The sequence below is a fragment of the Apaloderma vittatum genome, unplaced genomic scaffold, assembly GCF_000703405.1.
Source record: "Apaloderma vittatum isolate BGI_N311 unplaced genomic scaffold, ASM70340v1 scaffold6788, whole genome shotgun sequence".
Lineage (NCBI taxonomy): Eukaryota > Metazoa > Chordata > Aves > Trogoniformes > Trogonidae > Apaloderma > Apaloderma vittatum.
The window spans coordinates 52,281-76,643 of NW_009732323.1; the positions used below are offsets into that span (position 1 = coordinate 52,281).

The window sequence follows — 24,363 nt, forward strand, 5'->3', positions numbered from 1 at the left end:
AAGTAATAACAAAGAGCGGAAAAAGCTTTCGGCCCTCCCAGCTACTGTGGAAACGTCGTGGCTATTGAACAATGTGAGTCTGGTTCCTGTGTGGGGCTCAAACGTCTCTGACAGAGCAGGGGAAAAAGAAAGGTGGTAGGAATATAGCTTATTCAAGGAACTTCTGAGCTTGTCTGCCTTCTAAACTTATCTGTGAACAGGAACTCAAACAAAGAGCGGAAAAAGCTTTCGGCCCTCCCAGCTACTGTGGAAACGTCGTGGCTATTGAACAATGTGAGTCTGGTTCCTGTGTGGGGCTCAAACGTCTCTGACAGAGCAGGGGAAAAAGAAAGGTGGTAGGAATATAGCTTATTCAAGGAACTTCTGAGCTTGTCTGCCTTCTAAACTTATCTGTGAACAGGAACTCAGCTTTTATCAACTGCCTTCTCCCTCAGGCACAGGAAAAGGATGTTAGCTTAAAGGAAAGGAAGAGAAAAGAAAGGAAAGGAAAGAAAATACAGAGTGGTGTAACAGACTCATTACGGTGCCAGAAAATGTCACAGAGCTGCCTGCTTCAGTGTCTGCACATGGGGTTTTTTTCTGCACTTCAACAGCTGAAATATGCTATCTTAAGCAGCAGAATATTCACGACAAATATAAGAAATTATGGGCATTAAGGGATTCAGAGTAAATGCACAGCAAAAAAGAGCTTACAAGCATCCAGTTTTGTGTGGCCTTTGCAAAGCAGCTCTGTGAATTATACTCTGTTCCCATCAAAGTGCAAGATTTTCATGAAGTAGTCCATCAGAGAGGTCAGGATTATTGGGCATTTTTAAGAATTTCTCTTCAGGTTGTCTTCTGAATCTTACACCTGATTTTTTTGTGCATTTTTAATGTTACAAAAAAGTTCTTGCCAAGAGCTGCTGTAAAGTGCTATCTCCATCACCACAGCCTAATAATAAAAAAAAAAAAGGCTGTGGAGGTTGTAGTTTCCTTACTAGCTTTGCTTTACTTGATGCTGCTGCTTTTAGTTTTGTGGCTATCGTAAACTGTATTTCTTTTCTCACTGTCTTGCCAGGTGATGCGCTCTGCCATTTTTGAGAATCAAATGAGGGAGAATGATGCTTCACTGACAAAACGGTAGGAATGCTGCTGCAGGAGTGCGAGAACATCTCCTGGTTTGAATAATGAGATGCACGAAGTTCAGTATGTCCTGCAGAGCATCGCACATAGAGCTTGTCTGGAGTCATTCCAATGCCAGCTGAGACACAGAGGATAAAATCTCTCTGCTGTTTTGGAAGGCCTTGTTATTAAAGGCTGTGAATTTTTATCTCCTTATCGCTGGTTGAATCCACACCCCTCTCCTGATTGCCCTTCTTTTATGCTTAATGGATGAACCTAGAAAAACACAGAAGTGCCTTTACTGACCTGTGACAGACGCTGCTGTGTAAGTTAAACAGTGTGATTAAACACTAGGGCAGCGACAGTGGCGTGTGGGGCAAGGCGGAGAGAGATTTTGACAATTTGAAGGGCAAAACCTGCCCTTTCTGTTGTAGTCACTTCTCCAGGGAGATGAAATCACAAGTTCAGAAAGAAAAAAGGAACTTCCCTCTATTCCTTCCTGCTGCTTTTATTTCAGAATTGTGTGCATCCTGCTATAATACATGTTAATGTGTGAATATTTTATGTGCCGCGTTTCACATACAAATGTGCCTTTCTTACAAGTAACTGGATCTGACATAAGCGTTATATTTGTTTACTTACTAAGATCCATTATTGGGAAGGAACTGAAACAAACATGAGACAGAACAAACCACAAGCTTGTAACCTGAACTGCTGTGCTACCGTGGTTTGCAGAAAAGTGATTTTATGCTACAGATACTGAAGTTGTCCCATTTGTGACTTACTTCCAAACCCTTTGGACTTGTCTCTTAATATATACCTTTACACTTAGTCTTAACTCATCCATTAAATCTTTATTCTTCGTCGATGTGATACCTCCCAAGTGATGGGGCAACGTTTCTCTGCCCTGCTCCTGGCTTGGATCATCTGCTGCTCCTTCAGGTGTTTTTGTAATGGTGCTGCATAGGAGTGCAGCAGACAGGAGGCACAGATTGCTCAGCTATTTGCAAATTAATAATTTAGCATGACTTTTTGGTAACAGTTATGAAAGATGTTAAAATATTGAGCATGCCAAAGACTGACGTCTCTTTCCTTATGATGGGCGTATCGTAGGACACTGATGTAAATGTATGGAAAGCATGAATTACTCACGCTTTTTTGCTAAACACTAGTTAAGGTTTCTAATAGCTGATCTAATTTGGGGTAACCGAATAACATATTCAGATAATATTGTTGATTCATAATATTAGATTTATTGGTAAACTGAGCTGTAAGCTTTCTTGCTTATGTCAGTAGAGGAATAGGTTTGAGGAGCGTACACCACAACTTTGTCTCTTTGTTTCAGCTGGTGCCTCAGCATGGAAGCACGGAAAAGAGACATACAAGGTCATTTGCTGTAACAATTTGCTCATTGCTTCCTGAGGTCCGTCTCTTGTAGGAGGTACTCTATAGATAAAAAAGGCAACTGTGCACCAGCTAAGATAGGTAGCTATTCACTTTTCACTTGCCTAGTTAAGGCTTGGTGTACCTTATGGAGCTGCATACCACTGCTGGCATGGAAGAAATGGGTGAGAGCAATACATTTTAAAACATAGTTGGGGAAATTATTTGGAAATAGGTGTTACTCCAAAAGTGCTTGAAGCCTTATCAGTAAGTTACATGATAATAGCATTGTGGAGATGTTTGGAGCTGCCCTGAGACTTCTCAGAAGTTTCTAGTAGTTCTCAGAACAGCTAGCCCAACAACTAGCAACTGAATTTGACAAGTGACAGACGTTGTTCCTCCACCATTATTCACGAAAATCTTTTTTCCCCCCAAGTATTTTTTTGAGAAATACTTCTTCAAACTATTCAAACTAGTCTTCAGAGGTCAAAACTAGTCTTGAGAGAGCTGATATTGCCAGTTACACCAAATTCATCGGTGTGCCCTGGGATCTTGCAGGTAACTCTCAGGGCTGCTCTTGCCTTGTCTGGCAATTATAACTATTTCCATGAAACATGGCTCTTAACCCCCTCCAGTGCTGCCCGCCCTGAGAATTCCATCTGCCATTTGCAATTCCATAGTCAAATTGTCAGATACCAGCACAATCTTCTGGATAATCTGTGTAAGATGTAAAATCCCGTCTTGGACTTTTCTGTTTATTTAGAGTCAGAGCTGGGCCAGGAGGTGGGTGACCACACAGTAAAGTGCCAAACAATGCTCTTGCTGAATGGCTTGTACGTAATAGCAAAGGAAACGTGCTAGCTGTTCCAGTCACTGTCTTTATGGAGAAAGAGGCCTTAGAAATGAAATTTTCAATTAATGGATTCAAATTTTTATATTCATTTCTTTTGTATCTTCCCAGATTCAGTGCCTACTCCATAATGCTTTTAAATATAGACTTAAATTCAGAATCTGTGTATTTAAAAGAAAAATTAAAATAAAGCCTTGGAAAAAATATTTTTAAAGCCAAGAAAAGATGAAATTATTTTAATGAGCCCGTACTGATTTAGATTCATTTAGATTTAGAGCTCCAAATCTCTGAAGCAGGAGTGAATAACTGAAAGGATTTCACGTCTGGAAAGATGAATAGGACCGTTTTGTTGATAGCTGCACAGCAAGGGAATAACTTCTCATTAGGCACTGGTTTTTAGATCTGGAAAATGCTGTCTCATCCCCTGCCCGTCACCGATGTGCGCACGTGTGTGCGCTGCAGCTCCGGGCAAGGGGAGCGCGGAGAGAGGAGTGTCGGGAGGGGGGCTGCTGGGCTTGGAAGCGATTCCCTCCAGTGTTCTGTCCTTCAGGGCAAGAAGATGAATTCTTGTTGACTATATTTTTATTAGTTTGCTCAGAAGCTATCAGTGGTATTCAGTGGCAGAGATCAGTCACGAAAGACTGCTGGGCTGGCAGCACTCTGCTTGCTGTGTGAGTGCTTGCTCGTCAGCCTTCATCACTATCCATTCCCTAGCAGAGGAAATTACTCATTAACTATGCAAACGTACATGCAGGGATTCAAGTCCTAAACTGTTTGCCAAGAGGATGTCGGAGAGAACTGCTTGTTTTTGTTACGGCATGAAGATGAATGATCCGAGGCAGTTCTCCCTTCTGCATTTTGATGTTTTTGCAAGTGGAGAGAGAGAGAGAGGGAGGATTTCTGTTTACACACAGCAAAGTTTGATCCTGTTAATGTTAATATTATTCTCCATACAAAAACTTTCCAAACAAAGGATATTTACCAGCCACAAAACAGTCGGTCTTTCCTTTCCTTACCTCTCTTTTAAACAACGTCATACACGATTTACATACTTCAATAGAATATGACCAAATCCCATTTCTTTCATCCCACAAGATACTTTTGACTGCTGTTAGTCTCCAGCATAAGTTCATCGCTAAAGGACAAGGTTAAGGTTTTGTATCGCAGAGTGACTTGCAACTGGGAAAACTGAGGAAGGAAGAGACACAAATTAAGTAAAATCCTGGTTTAATCTGTTGCAGACACAAAGAAAAAGACAGTAAAGGACGGAGAATCTTGATTTCTGCTTTGTATTCTTTTCTTTCCCTTTGCATCTGTGCTGTGGGAATAGGTAGACTTGAGCTAAACTTGTCTTGCCCATATGCCAGGATTCCTAGGCCTGCTTCCAGATATTAGCCACCAACACCCAGAGAGAGGTTTGGGCACGTGGGAGGTGGGGAACTGCACCTTTCGGAGGCCCTCAAGAGACTACAGTGTCATGCAGCACGTGGCTCAATGGACAGGCCTGAGCAGCCAGAATTCAGACTTTAAATGAACAACAGTGGATGGGTTGTCATTGCACAAGTCAAGACAAGGGTTTCTTTTTTGGTATTGTGCAGATCAGATAAATGTCTGTGAGATGTGAATTTGTTTACAAAGTGATATGAATTAAACTCAATACCAAAAAAGGAAACTTAATGTCTAGCTTAACTGACTGCTCCCCAGTGTCGCAGATGGGGACAGAGAAAAAGAGGTTGCTGCCAGATGCTGTAGGATCTTGGGTTCCCTGAATTGCCCACTGGAGGACCTTCCTTTTAGCTGCTGATTGTTATCTAATACAAGGGAAGAACTTACTGGGCACAAAGTTGAGATCCTGTCAAAATCGTAAAGCCAAGGTTGCCTATGTTTACTCCTGTTGTTAGGGTCACCTGGGGCAGGATTAGCAACAAATCAGGACTGAATCCTCTGCTTAGAACAGCAGTAGGGTACTGCAATTGCCATGGGTTGGCAAACATTCAGGAGCTATTACTGATGCTTGCCCTATATAGGTCTCCTACAATGTTGTCTCGAGTTTAGAGTTTTCCTAAAAGTGACCAAGGCAAACCAATGCCTGTGCAAACTGCTACTGCCTTGGGAGGGATCCAGTGGCACTTAGAGGCCTCTCGTGAGCTCCTTCTGAACGTCATGGGGAAAGGAGAAGGCAGGAAAGGAGTATCCCACTTGAGTACCGGTTAATTCAATCTGGTGGTGATTCATGTTTCATGTCTAGGCATAGTTGATATTTTGTGTATTTGTTACCTTTTATAGCAGTGCAAAGTATGTAGAATTCAGTTGTACAAATCATGACAGAACAATAGCTTAACAGAATCAAAATACGCTTCTCACTCAGCCTTATCAGTCTAGGCATTCTCCTGAAAATGCCAGCAAAACCCATAACCCTGGGAAGCTCTGTGTTCTGCTTTAATGGTTTTTGAAAGCCTAGCAAAAAAGCAGGTGGGCACTGCAGCAATTCCCAAAGATGGTAAATTCACTTTTGACCAAATATAGTAAAAGCGAGACTCCTGTCCTGTGCCCGATGAAATCAATGGGAGCCTTGTGATTCTATGACTGACTCCAAGAGCAGCCAAGTTAAACCGCTGGTTGTATGGCACAGTAAGATGCAGATATCTTCAACTTAAGAATACCCTGGGAGCAGAAATGAGCGTGAGCTCTGCACTTTGGGTAGTGGCCAGTCAGCCACCCAAAGGAAATTTTGAAAGAGTCTAAGAAAACTCTTTTCTCACTCCTTGTTGCAACAGTCTACAACGAGAGCCCTTATAATAATTGGTATGTTTTGATGGCCTTCCTCCGAATCTTGCACTTTTTAAAATTAATTACTGATAATTTTGTCCATTTGTCAGAAATGTGGCTCCCCTACATTCAAATGGAAGTTTGTTCTTAATTTATATGTAGGGAGACTTATTTATGAGGAAAAAAAAAAAGAAATTTGCATATTATTTTCTACATCAAGTTTTTCAATTGTTTCAGTAAAAAAAGCACTCCCAAAAACTACAGACATGTTCTTAATTCCACAGTAAGAACTGTGTTTGTGTACATGTCAGCCTATGTGTACAGACATGCCATTTTTAATTCACACTTTTTTCTTTTCTGTGTAGTCCTTCCCCACCTGGTGCTCCTAGGCTGATAACCTGTGGCAGCAGTGCCTTATGGACCACTACGCAATATTCCAGCATGCTGCCCTCCTGTAACACAGTTAAACTTCTGAATTTTGCATTCTGTTTGCCTGGTAAGGAAAAGCAACCAAAGTTGGTCAGGGTTTGTGCTCAGACGTTGATGCTCCATGGCTTCCATAGTTTCAGATATGGCGCTATCAAAAATAAAAAAAAAAAATCACCTTGTTGCACCAGCAATTGCTTTCACACGCTTGCACTGAATTTCAGTTTGCTAGTGGGACAGTAGCTGGTTTGGGCTGCTTGGGATCTACCTCAGAAAACAATTTAGCTTGGGGTTAAGCACATCAAGTTATCCAATTGCGATCAATAATTAAATGTTTTGGTATTTTTTCCAAGTGAGGCCTTGAGCCTGGATGGATCCTCTGTGCAAACTGTAGATTTCCCCAATTAATTCTCCAGAGTGATTTTTGACCCCACCATGCTCTGCAGCAGAGACCTCCGATGTGAGTGATGGTGTGGGTGTAAAACCTCATCTCACTTTGCAGTGGCGGAGCACAGCTCTGCAGTGACTCCGAGAAACAAATAGGAAACAGGATTTCCCCCAACAGGCATCTGATTTTTCAGACATGAACTGTTGTAACGGGATGTACAGCTGAGCAAAAACCATAATTTACACTAAATGCCTTCAGACTTGACAAACATGGTGAGCGGGACGTGTACCTCCCTTCACTTGAGCACCAAGCTTTTGCTGGTTCCCTTTTTCTCTCAATGTTTACTAGAAATAATGTTCTTGTTACCATTCTGTGCAGAGTGGATTCTGGTAACTGCCAGACCGAGGAATCTCACCCTGTTGGTTCGCTACAAATGCTACAAGAGCTTTACATGCTCTCCACCCTCTGGGAACCCAGGAGAGCTTGTGTTTGCCTCCTTCTGCAGCCTCGGGGAGATGCTCTTTCAGGAACTCAGCTCTTCAGATAAAAAGTCTCCCTCTTCACATGAGAGCATCCCTGAGTGAGAGCATCACAGCATATTTTAAAAGCTTTATCTGTCTGGAAATTTTCCAGACAGTCCCTTACCTACCGATGTCATTGTCCTCCTCTCTCCCCTCCCTTCTTAAATCTTCCCAAGCAGATCCATATCATTAATATTTCAGTATCAGCTGTTCACAGGCATTGGCTACACTGCAGCGCACTTCATCAATAAGAGCCGGCAAAGGCTGTGAGGTTTGCCACACTGCCTTCATCCAGCGGAGGAGTAAGAGCAGCAGCAGAGGCTGGCAGAGAAACCGAGGATCCGCTGAGGGTAAGGCTGCACATTGCAGTCCCCGTCTTGAGGTGCTTTTTGCTGCTGTCCCGCGCTCAGATCACCCAGGTAACATCCTAGCAAGCAACAAAAATGGATGTCTTTAAGAAAGGCTTCTCCATTGCTAAAGAAGGTGTGGTGGCTGCTGCAGAAAAGACCAAGCAGGGAGTGACTGAGGCTGCAGAGAAGACTAAAGAAGGGGTGATGTATGTAGGTAAGAAAGAACTATTTTCAACCAACATTTGAGCATGAACTGCTGCAGAAATTGTCTCTGAGAAAGTCTGGGGAAATAATATTGTGGCTAAAGCTTGGGAGCGAATGGCAGGAGGTCTGGGTAACATCCTCAGCTCTGTCGTGGAGCCGCTGTGTAAGCCTGGGGTGCCACATTCTCCCTGTGCCTCAGTTTCCCCAGCTGTAAATTGGATATAAAACAGCCACTTCTTCAGGGCGGGGTAGGGAGCAGAACTAATGCAACGTTAAGGAACAGGTGCCTGGGTAGCAGGTTTCTGTTATGACGATTCGCTGGTTGTTTGGAGGGTGAGTCACTCATCCTCCAAATGTCTGAGCACTGCTGGTCTCCACCTCACCTCCCCACTGTGAGACACGCTGAGGAGGAGCCAGCAGCGTTATTAAGTGGAGATTGCAGGATACATCTGTTTCCCCGCAAATATAGCGTTTTGTCCCAAAATCCTTCTTTTGTTCACTCACTGGTTTCATTCCCCGTGCATGTATTAATCTTGATTTACAAGAGACACCCAAATTCATTTTGCCCGAAGGATAGGATCTGGAAAACAGCACGTCTGATGTCTTGCCCAGAGCCTTCTCACAGTTAATGTGCTGCTTCAGAACCCTGCCCTTTCAAGGTCACGCTTGAAACCCACGGCCTCCACTACCTTGTGCATGCAATTATACGGCTGGATGGTCAGATATTCCAGATACTATAAAATTTACGAAGTCTTAAGTTCCCGAGACTGATTATCTCACTGATAATTACTGCACCCCACACAGCTTTTTATGTTTGCCAGATGTGGGAGGGAGGGTTTTTTTAGGAGGAAAGTTTACATGCAGTCTCATCCTGCTATCATGCTGCAACATCCACCACTGTACATAGCTATTATGTTTAGAACAGCTCTGTTGACAACGGCTACAGGTATACATTTATACAGGACAAATGGAATACGAATTTCATGTGAAGCAGATCTGGTAATGTCCTTATCCCAAAATTTTAAATACTGAACTATTGGTATGCTTTAAATGAACACATGTATCAGTTCACATTTCAATTTGAAGCTGACTTGCAAGAAAGGAAGTTAAACAGAATTCCTCTAAACACTTAAGCTAACCACAGTAACTGTAACGTCACTTCTATAGGAGTCAAACTGTGGCACTGCTACTGCTCCAGTTGCTTCCAGGTTTGAGTGATGTCTGAAAGGGTTATTCTGAGTTTTTATGCATAATGCCTCACATCTCTTGTTCAATCCCGTTGTACATCTCTAAGCTGTGACCTGTTTTGCATTTTTGCAAAGCCATGAGGTACAGAGTCTTCTCATGAGATTCTAACCTTTCTGATAAAGTTTTTTAAAAGCCTTCTTAAAACCTAAATCTCTCAATGAGGATCAGATAATGATCAAGGTGAAGATTAAGTGCTTTCTTCTTTTATCTTTTTGGATTGACTTTTTGGTATGCTGCTGATTCCTGCCCTGTCACAGGGCCGGTTCTGTTCTTGTTGCACACTGGGAGATGCTCAGCCCTTTGGGGAAAATTCAGTCTTTCACTGTCAGGAAAAGTAAAGGCCAGACGCTGATTAGCTCAGAGAACTGAATTTTAAATAAGCAGGGACAGTTGTGGCTAGGTATATTGATTAAAACTGGGATGACTAGTTTGTTGTTCATGTTGCCTTTTCTCACTCTGTGCCACGTGAACGGTTCGGTTTGGAGACCTGAACCGTTCCTTCCCTGCTCCTTCCTTTGCAGAGCCCTGCCCTGGCAGCTTGGTTTACAGCGTTATGTGACACAACCTGAATTTTTGGATGCTAGGAGAACATACTTGTATTAATGCTTTAAAATTTTTTCAAAGCATGAGGAAAGGGAGGAAAAAATCCAAAGCCTGGGATGGAATATGGCTTTTGTTGAGGTTTGTGTTAACTCACTGCTGACTCTCCAAGGAGGATTCCAGATGTCTGGCTGCAACCACCACATCTGGTGAGTCACTTGCTGCCACCCAAGGAGACAAAAATAACATCTCGTCCCAAGGCATGTGCCTGGAGCAGGTGGTGCCATCAGGGCACTGCGGCCACCTCGTGCCTCCCCTCTGAGCCACACAGGATCAGTTCCCAAAAACTTGTGCCAGGGCTGGAGATGCCTCCCTCCTGTGCTAACACTGCAGTGCGGCTCACAGCTGGGCTGGTTAGAGATGCTGCCATCACCAGGAAAGTCACGAACATGGGGGGCTCCTGCCCCATGTTATCACTTGCTGAAGGTGTAGGGTAGAGAAGAGGGGGCACAAAAAGAGAGAGAGAAATCCTGTAGCGTGAACCACCTTTGAGCTTAGTAGAATCAGAGTCCGCTATCCAAATTGTAACACCCGCAGGGTATGCTGACGTGGCAGTGGATCACTGCACAGTTAATGCGTATCCAACAGTTGATTTAATGGGCTGTCTTTGTTTAAGTAGAGGGATAAGTGATGCTGAAGTTAATTAATGAGGTTAGTGCAAAGCTGCATGAGAGTATTGAGTATAATGTCATTAGTACTGTTTAATACTATAATTCAGGACGTCCCCACAAAGAACGCACTTCCAGTTTTCCAGAGCAGCATTCAACCGTGCATGTCACAGAAAGTCCCAATGCACCAGGCTCTGCTTAAACCAAGTGACTCCAGCATGAACTCCTGCAGGACTTACTGCACTTCATAATATCCTTTGCTACTCTAAACCTTTTCCCACTGCACAGCGCTCACCACCTCGGCCGCACCCCTGCGTTACCAAAGCTCTTACAAGATGACTCACAGCCCTCAGGAGAGGCAGGATGCATGAACTCCTAATTCCTAATTCCGTGTACACAAGCTGCAGGCAAGGCCTAATGAGTGAAATGAGATTGAGCATCAGGGGATTGCTTTCTGATTCCACAGATGCGGGTTGCCGGGAGGATGTACACCAGAAGGTCAGATTTCATGTGGTGCATAATGAATGCTGAGCCTGAGTCACTGGGTGTGGTCAGGAGACTGGCTCGGGAAGATGAGGGAAGTTCTTCCCAAGCTGCAGCGGTGGCACTTCCCAATGACATTGCTTCTGCCGTGAAATGGCTTCGGGTGTTTTTACCCACATCCCTCCTTTCTGGAACTATTTTCTATTCAGAAAATATGGCACCCTCCCCTCTGGAAAAGAATTAAGTCCAGATAGTAATTTCAAATCAGAAGTCTGGTAAAAAATTATATGGAAGTACAGCTCCTGTCTTACTACATGTACGCTGTAAAACTGAAACATACGCAAGGCTCGTACAGCAAATTATATACTTACCTAGCAAGTGCTGTTTAACCGAAAAACAGCACTTAAGGGCTGAGCTTGAACATCTGTGTCTGATGTGAGAAGATTTTGTATGTCAAATCAATGCTGTGGCAGTCTTTCATTGGAATGGCACCAGTAGGGAAACTGAAGCAGGACAGGGTCTGAGGTGAGCTGCGAGAGTCTGGCCCGTTCAGGAGCTCACATTCATGGCTTGAGACTTGCATCTGCTCCGCTCACTGCTGTGCTGCTGTACCCATTTGTATAGCATGGGCAGCGTTTTAAAATCTGGTTTACAGCAGTGCACACGTGCCCTATGCATCATTAGGAGCTGTGTTTACAGCAGTAACGAGTGTCAAGTACAGAGAATTCATCTCTTCAGTTTTAATACAGTTTGGGAAGGTGGAGTGAAATGTCGAGGGTACATTGTAGTAGAACAGCTTTGTTCTGCCCAGGCAATCATTACAACCACCAAAATAAATCAACAATTGAGAGTCACTTTCAATAATACATAACATGTATCAGGCATAGCAGATGTGGGCTGGATCTGTCCTTATCAGGGCTCTGCACCTGTTTTGCTTTGCAGGCTGTTAATGAGAACGAGACGTAGTTTGTAGCTGATTTCTCCCACCACACCCATGGATGCTCCACTACCTCTGAAGTTAAACATCTCCCTGGCTCTCTATTTCCATCATTTTAACAGTTGGCCATAAAAATCCTTTTGTTTTATGAGTATGGGAAACTTGAAAAGAGCCTATATAGGTGCAGATGGTTTACAGAATACAGTAAAATGGGACGAGTGGAACATTTTGGCACGTGTTGGTGTAATTTCCATCAGAGATAAATTTGATCCTTTATTGTTGTAATGTGAAAAAGCATCTAGTTACTGTGGCAGGTGCCCATCTATCACATGATTTAACATATGTGCTGCAATGTACAAATAGAACAGACATATAGTAAGTCACTTCAAGTTTGGAGGAAAACCACAGACATTTATTCCTTAAAGGCTACTTGTGTTGCGAACTGAACGCCCTCACATCCTGTTAGCTTTTCTGCTCTGAGAACAATGAGATAAATTACAATGTAAGCCTATTTACAGTGTATTTCTATAATTCGAGATAAAAACATCTGCATTCTGTGCATCCTGCAAGCAGGCACAGCCTAGGCTGAGGCATTAAAATGGGACTCCAGTAAGTAGGTATGTAATAGGTGGATGGTTGCTCTGTAAATTTAGCCTCAGGTTTCTCCAGAGTCTTTATTAGACCACTGGCAGCCAAGACCCCTGCTGAAAGGCGAGGGGGAGTCACAGATGTGACTTGTCCTGAAGACTGAAGCAGGTGAGATTTTACCAGGTGACTTAATGTAGATTCATTTTTACGATTAGTTTACTATTGATTTACCTCCCCTTGACTGTTCTTTTGATTTTGGAAATATTCCAGGGAGAATTTTTCGTACTTCATCATGGTATAAAGATTTTGCAGGTCTAGGAATCTCTGGGCAATTTGCAGTTGAAATTATCCAACCCCTGACACAAAGATACTCATTGACTTTAATGAGGAATGGAGCTGATCCCTTCTGCCAGCTCTACAAATGGCTTGTGTCTTAGCAGGAGGTACCAGCAGCACCGTGGCTCCCCACTGCTCCTCATAAAAAGAGCAAGCCATCTGTGTCCAGAAACCAGGGTGTTCTTTGCCAGGTAGCACTGATGGACCTTGTGTTTCCTTTCACAGGTACCAAAACCAAGGAAGGTGTTGTGCAAAGCGTGACCTCAGGTAAGAGCACGGCCCTCAGAGGGATGTGGAAATCTATGGTGTGTTGCTCGACCTCTTGATAAGGCTGTCACTCCTGCCAAATGGAATGTCTCTGGGGGATGCCACTCATCTGCGTGACCTTCCATTTGATGAATGGAGGATGCTTGCCAAGAGCAATGGTTCAAGGTCTGGTATTTACACACAGATGGGAGAAAATATTTAATGAGCAGAGCAGGTCAGAAAAAAATCTAACAAATGGTACTTGGCAGACTCAGCTGGTTCACAGCAATTTAGGTGTTTCATAATGTCAGGAGTGCTGCCCGGCATGCAGAGAGGACTCGCTTGCATCAGATCATGTCTGGCCAAAACTGTGGTCTTTAGGAGTCTCTGTCAGGCAGTCACAGAGTCAGGGACCCTAAGGGTGACCCTTCTAGGTTTCCCAAGCTCTGAAGCAGAGCAGCCATGTGAAATGCCTTGAAGAGAGATAAATGGGTCCTTACCCTGGAGAGGTTCATGACGATTACTTTTTTTCTACCCAGGTGTATTAAATCAAACAGACTGTACCTAGAGAGAGGTCATATGCAGTCAGCAACGCAAAATACCTCATTCGCACAATTGTCTCTTATTATCTTACAGTGATTTTTCATTCTCCAGTTGCCCATGTAGACTGATAGGCTACAGTGCTGCTCTCTGAGCAGCATTTTGAGTAGACAAAACCCTCATGTACGTGATCTAACTTCAAACGTGACCTCTTATATAAAGTCCAAATAAGGACTGGGACAGTTTCTTCTCTTACCGCAATGCAATCGTTTTATTATCCCAGTGAATTTGTCAGCCTTTTCACACAGCCTGGCTCATTAACTTTCTGCTTTAATTGAAATTCCAGTTGCTGAGAAAACCAAAGAACAGGCCAACGTGGTGGGAGAAGCTGTAGTAGCGAGTGTGAACACGGTGGCAAACAAGACTGTAGAAGGAGCAGAGACCATTGTGGCCACTACAGGAGTCGTAAAAAAGGTATGTTTGTTTCTTCAGTGATGTGCAGGACAGAAGAGTTGTCTTTGGATTACACTTAAAATATCTGCAGTCATCATTTTACCTATTCAATGAGGGGTATTCAGCAATACTGGCTTTTATATAATGCTCACTATTACTGTATAATGCCTAATATCACAGGATCATTTAGTTTGGAAGGACCCATGGGAAATCATCTAGTGCAATCCCCTAGTGAATGAAATGTCAATGAAAGCAGGTTGCCCAGGACCCTGTCCAGCTGGGTTTTGAATATCTCCCCGGACGAACACTCTGCAATATCTCTGTGCAGTCTGTGCCAGTGTTTGACCACCCTCACAGGAAAGAGAAGCAGCGTTTTCTTCCTTTCAGATGGACGTGTTAATCAATTTGTGCCTATCAATGGGCGCTGCTGGCAAGACTCCCACTCCCCATTTTCTTATGGATGTAGAAAAGCATTTTCCCCAGGGACTGGAGTAGAAGTGTGGCCAGGCTGCAGTGAGCATCTGGCCGGGCTCAGAGCTTGCCCTCGCCCTTGTCCTTGCCCTTGCCCTTGCCTGGTCCCCGGCTGCCCCACAGTCAGCAGAGGGCAGCAGCGACCCGGGCAGAGCCCGACCCTGCTGCTCCTCTTTGTGCTGGTTTCAGCAAGAACCAAGGACTTGTTGATAAAAGCCCTCGTGACTCAAAAAACTGTGCAGGGATTAAGCCGGGTTCAAACAAGACGTCTTCTGTCCTTGACAAACTGGGTTGCTTCAAGTGAGGGGATTAAGGAGCACGTGAAGGAGCAGAACAGCTCCCCGGATAAAGGCGAAGTCGATCATTAGAGAGGGTGCTTTCACCAGGTGGTAAGAGGGAGCAGTCATTTGTGCGGTGTGTGAGGCTCATATTTGGCAGCTCTTTGGCAAGCCCAACTGCGTTTCCCCTCTTCAGAGAGCTGTGCCCGTGGCGTTGATAGCGACATGAGCTAGATGAGTCATAGCAAAACCAAACCCAGAGTCAAAGCGAAGCGAGGCTGGCCAGAATTTTTTTAATTGTTCAGATAGTTGGCTGATGAATTTCCCGACCTGCACGTAAACACATTGTGATGTGAAACAAAACTTCTACGCACTGTATAAATCCTGAGAGAATAGCCTAACAAAAGAGAACAGCAGCTACATGTGACGCAAAATGTCCTTCTGAAAGCATGTGAAAAGGGTAGATACAGAAGTTCTGCTAAGCCCTTGGGATAAGATTAATCTCTATTCCCACAGGGAACAGCAGTTAGGCTGCAGGAGTGCAAACAGGGATGACTAATTCCGTGGGGCCAGACTACCCCCTCCTACCTTTTGACTGACCGGGCGCAGGGTAGTTGACCCAGGAGAGCTGGGAATTTGCTGACGGTAGGAATCTATCCTGCAGATATGGAACTGTCTCCACTTCTGGCAAGGGCCAGGCAGCCGCAATCCTCTTCCCCTTTCATCCTCAGTGAGAGCCCCCCTCAAAGACAGGCATGCTACAATTCACGGGTGTTAATTGCAGAGCTCAAAGTAGTCAACATTATCTGTTCCATCCTTGTGCGTGTAGTGCCTTAGAAAATCAGTGATTCCTTCACCCAAGTAATGGTTCTGGGTTATGCAGACTACAGGCAATATAGAAAAACTCTGAGTTTTCCAGAGGGTTAAAGCATTAAGCATCTGATGAACTGTCATTCTGCCATCTCCCGTTGATGCCTGACTGCTTAGAGTTAAGATGGGCATTGATCAAGAACTAAAAAAGTGGGGTGTGTCACATGCCGAAGGACAGACTGAATGAGGGAGCCAGGAAGCTGCTTTAGATGCAATATCATGGTATCATGCCAAATAGCAGAGGTAGGCAGCAGAATGAAAGCAGGAGGAGAAAGATGATGCGAAAGAAGCCACAGAAGCAAGAAATTCAGGAAAAAGTGTGTTTCTGTGAAAGAAGGAGTTAATCTACTGGTTTAGTTCATCTTAGATTAGGAGTGCAAATCTTGTAGTCATCCTCACTCGCTGTGCTGCAGTTGTGCCCGCTAGATACGTTTTGGATGGCAATGACACGGAAGATTGAGCACCGTACACACACCCGGTCCATCCTGACTGCTAACCATTAATTGCCACGGAGCCAGAGCTGTTCTGGAGGGAGGGCCCTGGTTGTGCTGGGTTCTTGGCACCAGCTGCTTTCTCTCCAGGTCTGCTCCTATTGCGCTGCACAATTTGCTAATGGAAATATGGGCAGGGGCTGCCAAGAGCAGCACCAGGCACTGGGGTGCCTGTGAGAGACCCCACTGGAGATACACTCAGAAGACTGATAAGGTATAGCAGTTAGATGTTAAAAAAAATAAATGCCTACTGTTATAGTCTTGCAATCCCAGAATTGTACACAACCATTACATCCAGTACTGAGACTTGTTCATGCTCCCTCCCATCCTTCTTCTTTCTAACTGTAAAGAGCGCTTGCTAACAGCTTATTTCTGTTTCCAGCCGTCTCCAGGGTTGTTCCCTGCTGACTTTCCAGAGGGGTTGTTCAAAGCACAGGAGGATCTGTGTGAATGCACCAAGCTGTGCTATAGGATGACTCAAATCCGGGGAGCCAAGTGGCCTAGGAGGCATGTCCCCAGCTCAGCATTCCCAGTATTAATATAAATCACGGAGAGCTTGTTGACGTTTAAACTGTGCATTTGCCAGCTGGGATCAGTGACAGGCACACACTAGCAAGGAGCGATGAACTCTAAGGATTTGGGATTAAGTTTTGTTTGGGGCAGCAGCCCCAGGGTGGTGGGCATCTGCGGGTGTATCAGTGACTTTGGCCACAGGGGAGAATTCAGCCCTTCACAGGACGTGGCAGGCACCGAAATGTGGGCACACGTGGGGCGGCTGGCAGCCAGCTGCTCCTTGCTGTCCTCAGTGGGAGTGCTTGGAGCCAGTCAGAGGGAAATGGGATGAGGTGACTCTAGGCCTAGGGAGCAGTGCCAAGCACCAGATGAGAGCAACCTCGGGTAGCACTGGCATCACCTAGCAGGGATCTGGCACAAGCCTGGTGGCTGCTAACTGAGTACAAGAAAGTTTTGACTGATTTGGTGGAATTTTTAAGTGTTAACTGAAAAATGTGTGAGTTTTTTGGCCATGCGAAGGAATGAGACCCATCAGTAATGTGCTTTGTCTGTGACTCTGCGCCCATCCCAGTCCCTGGGGTGGACATTAAGGGATTTCAGTGAGATAACCACCCACTAAATATCCCTGTCTTAGAAGAGGATTAATTCTTCATCTGCATGACACAGCACAAAGTTTGCTGCATTGCAGACGCCACGTGGTTGGCAGCAAGCGTGTGTATGTACACTCACACACACACACTCCCTCAAAATGTCCCTCAGTGACTGGAAGAATTTTGCAAGTAGCTGATGCTGCCCTACCCCCTCCTCCACCTACATCTTCCCTTTAGATCTATTTGCCCTGTCAGTTTTTATATGGCTTAGTTGTCAGTTCATGGCTCTGTCATTTTGAATTGGGTTTGATCTCTTTTTTTAATCTCGCTCCATTAATTATTTGAGGAGTTGTCAGTTATGTGCAACCACTGGGCGCGTTTACTGGATCACGTCGTTTCTCCCTACGCTTGATCTAGCACGGATGTACCACACCCGTACCTCCGCTCATTGCTTTCATAACAACTGCACATGCTGAATACGACCGGTTGACTTCCACAGCCTTAATTCCACTCTCTTAAACCTGCACTGCCACCGAAGGAATTGGAAGCAGCAACTGATGAGTGACCTCCCTGTTTAGGTTAGTTTGGGTGGGGCAAGTGACACTGGGAAAGACTAACCAAGGGCATCTGAGAGGGCACTGAGGGCAGAACTGCTGAGCAGGAGGAGCAGGGAAATCAACAGCCAAACTACCTGACAACTAAGCAGAATAAATAGTCGAAACTCTTCCCCTCTGTATTCAAGCTTCAGTGTACTTCACCGATGCAGTCGTGCATCCCTGTGGTATCCTTCAGCTTCCCATGGAGGAGGGGAGGCTGAAAAGTAGCGTGCAGTGGGGTACGCTGCCTGCAGGCACTTTTTCCCAGTATCATTAGTGCATGCAGGCATACATTTTTCCCATGCAGCAGAAGAGCTGAGTTAGTGGCACTGGTGAAGTCTTAAAGTCAGCAAAGCTTTGTGTATGTGTGTGTGCTTCATGCCTAAAGGCTGTGCCCCCATAATCCTGTAGGATAACAATGCAAATGTTATCAAATATGCATTATTTGTATAAGCAGCCCCAGGAAACCCTAAGAAAGTCTGACTGTGAGCTGGATGAGAACAAAGCTACCCTAAGAGTCCACTGAGATTCGTAGGGTGAGACAGGAATCCCACACACCCGTCTGTCTGTCCCGTCGGTGGGTCCACTCACTTTAATGACAGGTTGACCTCTTGCTCAGAGCTGTCAGCATCACTCTGAGCACATTTAGCCGGAGACCTATCCAGGACAGCCCATCCATAGGACCTGTCATGTTGCCTGAGGGTTTGCAAGGGTGTGGCTTGGGGTTACTGCGTTGCTTTTGCTCCAACAGCCAAGGTCAAGAGCACTATAGGAGGTTGAACCTTATGCAATTCATGTCCCACTGTGGGCTGTTAAATTTGTAGCAGATTAGGCTGCCAGTGGGTCTCTGGTTTTACAGCCTTAAAAAAAGAAAATTAAAAAAAGTTACAAAGTAGTAATAATAATAATAAAGAAACCTTGCTTGGCATTGAATTTGTTGAGTTTTGATGAGTAATGTTCCAGCATACAACATTTAGACTCTGCATGGTTTCTCTCTTAGATAAGGAAGATAATCTTGATGTTGTTTATCTCAGAATTTTGGGGGATTGCAAAAAAACCCCAACACACTGGCCTGTAACATAATATGGATAAAAATATAAATTACTTTTCATGTATAGACTGAGACAGCAGAACATACAACACAGTTGCTGAGCTGAAAAGGGGAATTTCATGGGAACTGTAAAATAGAGAAATCTGAAAAATCAAATTGTAACTAATTTATTTTTCAAAATCTGTGGACTTTTAAAATCTGTTTTTTAAAAAAAAATATTAAAATACCTGAACCCAGAAGCATATAATATACTCTGTTTAAGACCTTTTAACATTTCACAGGAATATTTTTGTAAATGACAGGTCCTTACTTGTTGAGCTTTTCATTAATGATGTCTGAACATCTATCTATGTTTCATAACCTTAGTGAAATATTGTATTTTAGATAAATATTCTGTAGTGTATATATTCTCTATACAAATATATTTATACAGGTTTTTAAATATAGATGTAGTATTCCAGTAATGAATTCTATGGTCTCATGTTTCACTTCAACGGTTAAGTTAAACTAGTTCCTTTTTTCTCCTTAGCCAAAAAGATTCTAAAGGCCCCCCAAAACCAGGAGAAAACAGCCCATAACAAACTAAATCTGTTCATTTTAAATGCTTTTTCTAAGGCAGCACGTAATTTCTGAGAGGAAAAATCTGCTCGCTGTTTGAGAGCAGGAGGAGCGTTACTAATTACCTTGTGGTTGCAACATGCCTTTCCCTTAGAACATTTTATCCGTTTTAATGAGGAGATGAACACTGAAAGCAGTGGCAAAGGTCTTGCTGTCCTCCAGAGAACCTGGATTTTCACCCTTGCTTTCCTGCCCAGCATCACACTGTGAGTCTCCATCCGAAGTGAAGACCTTTACATCACATGGTCCTCCTCTGTTTATTGTGTTCCTGACTAGTCACGGAAATGCCCAGCAAGCTCATGCCTGGCTGAAAAATGCAGCCATTCCTCATCCTCACCTCAAGCTCCCTGCTCTGGGCAGGTTGGCAAGCGCGTGAGAAAAAGGCTGTGAGGTGGCATCCCTAACACGGCCTGACACCTCCTCATCCTGCAATTGTGCTGGTTCCTCCACCACAGCTTAGAAACACTCTCCAGAAACACGGTCGCTTCCCTTTCTAAAAATAGGTGGGTGAGTCACTTTTATCCTTCTAGAGCAGAGTCTTGGCAGAGAGCACGATTTGAGGGATAGAACAAGCAGCACAATAGCTGAACGGGGATTTTTCAGCTCGCCCATCGCTCTCGGATCCCCTTTTCCATCAGTTTCTGCACCCACCAGGGCTGAGCTCCCTGCCACAGGAGGAGTAGGTGCCCTGCAGACAGATGGGGTGCGTTGTACTTGTCCTTGCGTTCCTATGAGCTGTCCCTTAGCTTTCCCGACGCAGCTCAGCGCCTTAGGCTCTTGCCTTTGATTCACCTTCACAATTTCAGACGGCAGCTGGTGACTCCACCTGCAAAAAAAGCCTACAAAGCACCTGCTGTTGCAGCTATTGTCATTGGCTTGCATCACAGGTTTCTTTTCTTTCCATCTAACAGTCAAAAAAACTACTTGTAAAGCTTCAAAGTACAATTTGAGGCTGTTTACCTGCTTTGACCAAATATGCACTGTTAAGTTATAAAGTGTAGTCCTTCTTATACAGTCCTATACACATGTAAAGTGGTTTAAAGCCACAGACTGTATTCTGAGGCCAGAACTGCATCTGTAAGTTCTGAGCAGTGAGCTCTGTTTGCTGACTGCGGGAGGATTCACTCATTTTGGAAAGACTGAGGCTCAGTGCCTCCATCAGAGCGGGGGCGTCAAGTCCCTGGAGACCAGAAACTGGTCTCTGTGATGTGCACGATTTGACGTCGTTAGGTTACCTGGAATTACTTAACACAGATCAGGCTGATAACTAGCAAGAACCATCTCAGCCAGCAACATGCTGCAAATTAAGGGACTATTCCTCAGGAAAATAAAAATCACACTGTGCTTTTCCTGTGGAGATGCCCCAGTGCATGGCTGTCTCTGCAAACAATTGACTCTCAGCAGGGGGGTGAAGGGACCACCTGGAGCTGTGACAGACATCAGTACTGGGTGACGGCTCATAGTTTGGCTGTTTTCTTTCTTTGGACGATTGATCTATTATGGCAGCTTGTGTGGAGAGCAGGAGGCCTGTGGCAGGACACCAGATGTGGTGCTTCCATCCCCCAGCTCCTCTTTCTGCCAAAGTCCGATTTCCAGCTTAGCTTTTCATGGGATCTACCTTATATCTATGTAATGCTGTGAAAAGTGTCTTTTTTTTCCCCATTTTATTTCATATCACATCTTCTTCCATAATTCAGTCCCAAAAGCATCAGGAATGTTCTGATGAAGAGAACAGTTGTGACTGGACAGAAAGAGAAGGACACGTGAAAATGAAGTGTGGAGCCCCCCGAAGCACAGGGAGCATTGAGTTCTGTTTACAATAGGTTTGACAGGGACGTTTGATTTACAGCACATCAGCAAAGTGGTGACCTCATGTTTCCGAAATATTGAAACTCAAATGATATATTTGATTAGAGGACTGGAACACCTCTCCTACAAAGACAAACTGCTAGTGTTGGAGTTGTTCAACCTGGAGAAGAGAAGGCTTTGGGGACACCTTATTGCAGCCTTTCCGTACTTAAAGGAAATCTCTAAGAAAGATGAGGACGATCTTTTTCACAAGGCCTGTTGAGACAGCATGAGGGGCAATGGTTTTAAAGTAAAAGAGGGTAGATTTAGACTGGATATAAGGATGAAATGTTTTGCATTGAGGGTGGACAAGGAATAATGGGTGTAAGCTAGAACACAGGAAGTTCCACCTCAACATGAGGAGAAACTTCTTTACTGTGAGGGTGACAGAGCCCTGGCACAGGCTGCCCAGAGAGGTTGTGGAGTCTCCTTCTCTGGAGACTTTCAAATCCCGCCTGGACATGTTCCTGTGTGACCTGCCCTAGGGGATCCTGCTCTGGCAGGGGGTTGGACTAGATGATCCCTAGAGATCCCTTCCAACCCAACGTCTTCTATGATTCTGTGATTCAATATTTCCCTTCCATGCAAAGCTGACTTCTCTTTTACATAATGGATGTGTCTCAGGTTCCTTTAATGGTGGGCCTGACTTCATGTGGGAAAGGAGAGTAAACATTCAGGGTTACTGCTGGGCCTGTGTGCTCAAAGGGAAGAGAGAAGCTTGGAAATTGTAGCTCCACATTCCCTGGTGATTTGGGGCTGGACTGTAGAGGTCCTGCTAATTCTGCTTCCCCCTGCTCTTGCTGACTGATTCCACAAAGCTACATTGCTGCTTTCTGTCCGTCCCCTGTGCCCCAGGAGAGTCAGGGCTTTTGTCTTCTCTTCCCATGTGGCCAAATCACATTTAAAGTAAGTGCCTGGTAATACAATCTTTCCTCTTCTTCTTTGAGTAGGAAGGTAGCTGAAGGATGTAGCAAAGTAGCTAAAAAAGCTCAAAGTGCTTATGAAAAGGCTGGGACTTCAAACACAAAGAAAAGTTTATCCTTTAATAATGACATGTTATCTGAGGCATGACATTAATGCCACCGCAATACAGCTATATATAAAATTAGTGTTAATCTATACAACGCATGCTTAGGGTAAGTAAGATAATGTGGGGAAAGGCTAGGCATAAACTGTCTTACTCTAGGTAAATTTATTTCTTCCTCACAAATTTCTTTATGCTGACAGAGTCAAAACTGTGGTCACAGTGACGGGAAAGAAAACTTGCAAAAAAGAACACATTTTCTGTATGAAACAGACCCTATACCAGGCTGCAAGAAAGTGGATTGCTTTTTCATAGACATCTGCCCTAGCAAGCTGCACAAAAAAACAGATTCTGAGCAATATTTGCCATCTATTAAACCCGATACTTTCTTTGCACTCTTAATGCTCAAACCCATTTTGCGCAGCCTGCTCAAATAGTCTGTCTAAGATTAGGGCGATGACTCTGCATGTGTCAGTGAGGACGAACATCTCGCTTGTGACTTGACAGGAGGACCTGGCCACACCGCAGCCACCCGAGCAGCTGGGGGTGGCTGGAGAGGGGGCCCTGGAGGCAAGCACAGGCGGCGGAGAGGTGAGTGATCCCCCGAGCTCCCCACAGGGCTTTTTTTCCTTTCACATGTTTTTTTTCCTAGTTACTGGTTTTCCCCCGGGCAATCTCCCCTTTGCTTTCTGCGGTGGAGCCCATCAGTGTTCCCACTTCCATGAGCTATTTGACAAAAAGCTGGAGATCATCAGTCTTCATTTTTGCCACTTTTTTAGGGGGGAAGGAACACCAAAGATTTGCCATGAGTGACAGGTTGAAGAGATTGTGGCCCGCTGCCTGATTTGGTGTGTAAACACATATATAATAGTTAATGCTTTCCTGTGGTTTTCTCACCACATGGAATAGCTTTTTCCTCATTGCAGTCATGCTTTAGAAGAGCTTTAGATAACAGGCTAGATTTATCTATGTATTTTTAGACAAGTTAGATTTTTCTGTGGATTTTTCTATTTTTAAATAAGGTATTTTGGGGATGAGATTTTTGATCTATTCTACCTGCAATGTCCTTTTAAAGCCCTGGGTCAAATGTCAGTCTGTGGGCCAATTTCAGCTCTTGAACGAGGGAGGATGACCTCTTATTGCCCAACATGGATGCTTTAAAGGGACAAATACTTCTCATGTGTTATTTCCTTTATGATTTTGGCACTAAGGCCTTTGGCTGCCCACTCCACAAGCCCCACAGCACTGCAGGCACCCAAACTCTCTGGTTTTCAGCTCCTTTGAAGCTCAGACTGTTTTTGCAGTGCCTGAAGCTCCCCGGGTGCCAGCCCCCATAATGAACCCTGCTAATCCAACTGACCCCTTGGCTGACATGGGGCTGTGCAGCAGGGTCGGGTGCAGGGTCGGCAGCAGAAAGCGAGATGCTCCTGCCCGTGGCTGCCTGGCCCCACATTAGCTCAGCTTCCACCACATGCAAAATCACCGCTCATTTTCTCCGAAATCACACCCTTGTTTTCCCTGGAGGTGCGAATTGCAGCGGGACTGTGTCTGGTTCCCAGCAGGAAGGGATAATTCATTTATTTTCTGCCCCACATACGCTCCTCATTGTTTTGTAGCTGTTCACGGGGGTTTATGTGCTGACTACCAGCATTGCTCTTTCTGCTAATTTTATTTATATACATTTTTCAGTGGAAATATTTAACTGTTTTCCTGTCTGTCTTCTCTTGCAGGGTGAAAATGAAGGCAATTAATCAACGTAGGGACTTACAGCTCAAAAGAGAGCATTCTGAGAGCATTCCAAGAACATACATGGAAATATTAGCTGACACTACAACAGGAAAATCCCGCTCTCCATAGGTTAACTACATTCACCTCTGTAGTCTTTCATAAACCAGTCGTACAATATATTTAGGCCAGACTCCTCCGACTGTAAGTAAGGTGCAGGCCTCTACTGGGGTGTGTGTCTCCCTCCCCTCCTCCCT

General features: G+C 44.5%; 1 protein-coding gene across 1 annotated transcript; it reads left to right on the forward strand.

The window, feature by feature from the left end:
* Positions 1 to 7,881: 7,881 nt before the first annotated feature.
* Positions 7,882 to 24,132, forward strand: SNCG (synuclein, gamma (breast cancer-specific protein 1)). Its single transcript, XM_009875479.1, has 5 exons — positions 7,882 to 8,002; positions 13,018 to 13,059; positions 13,925 to 14,052; positions 22,889 to 22,972; positions 24,112 to 24,132. Exons 1-5 carry the CDS (start codon positions 7,882 to 7,884, stop codon positions 24,130 to 24,132), a joined length of 396 nt encoding a protein of 131 aa, XP_009873781.1.
* The last annotated feature ends 231 nt before the right edge of the window (positions 24,133 to 24,363 follow it).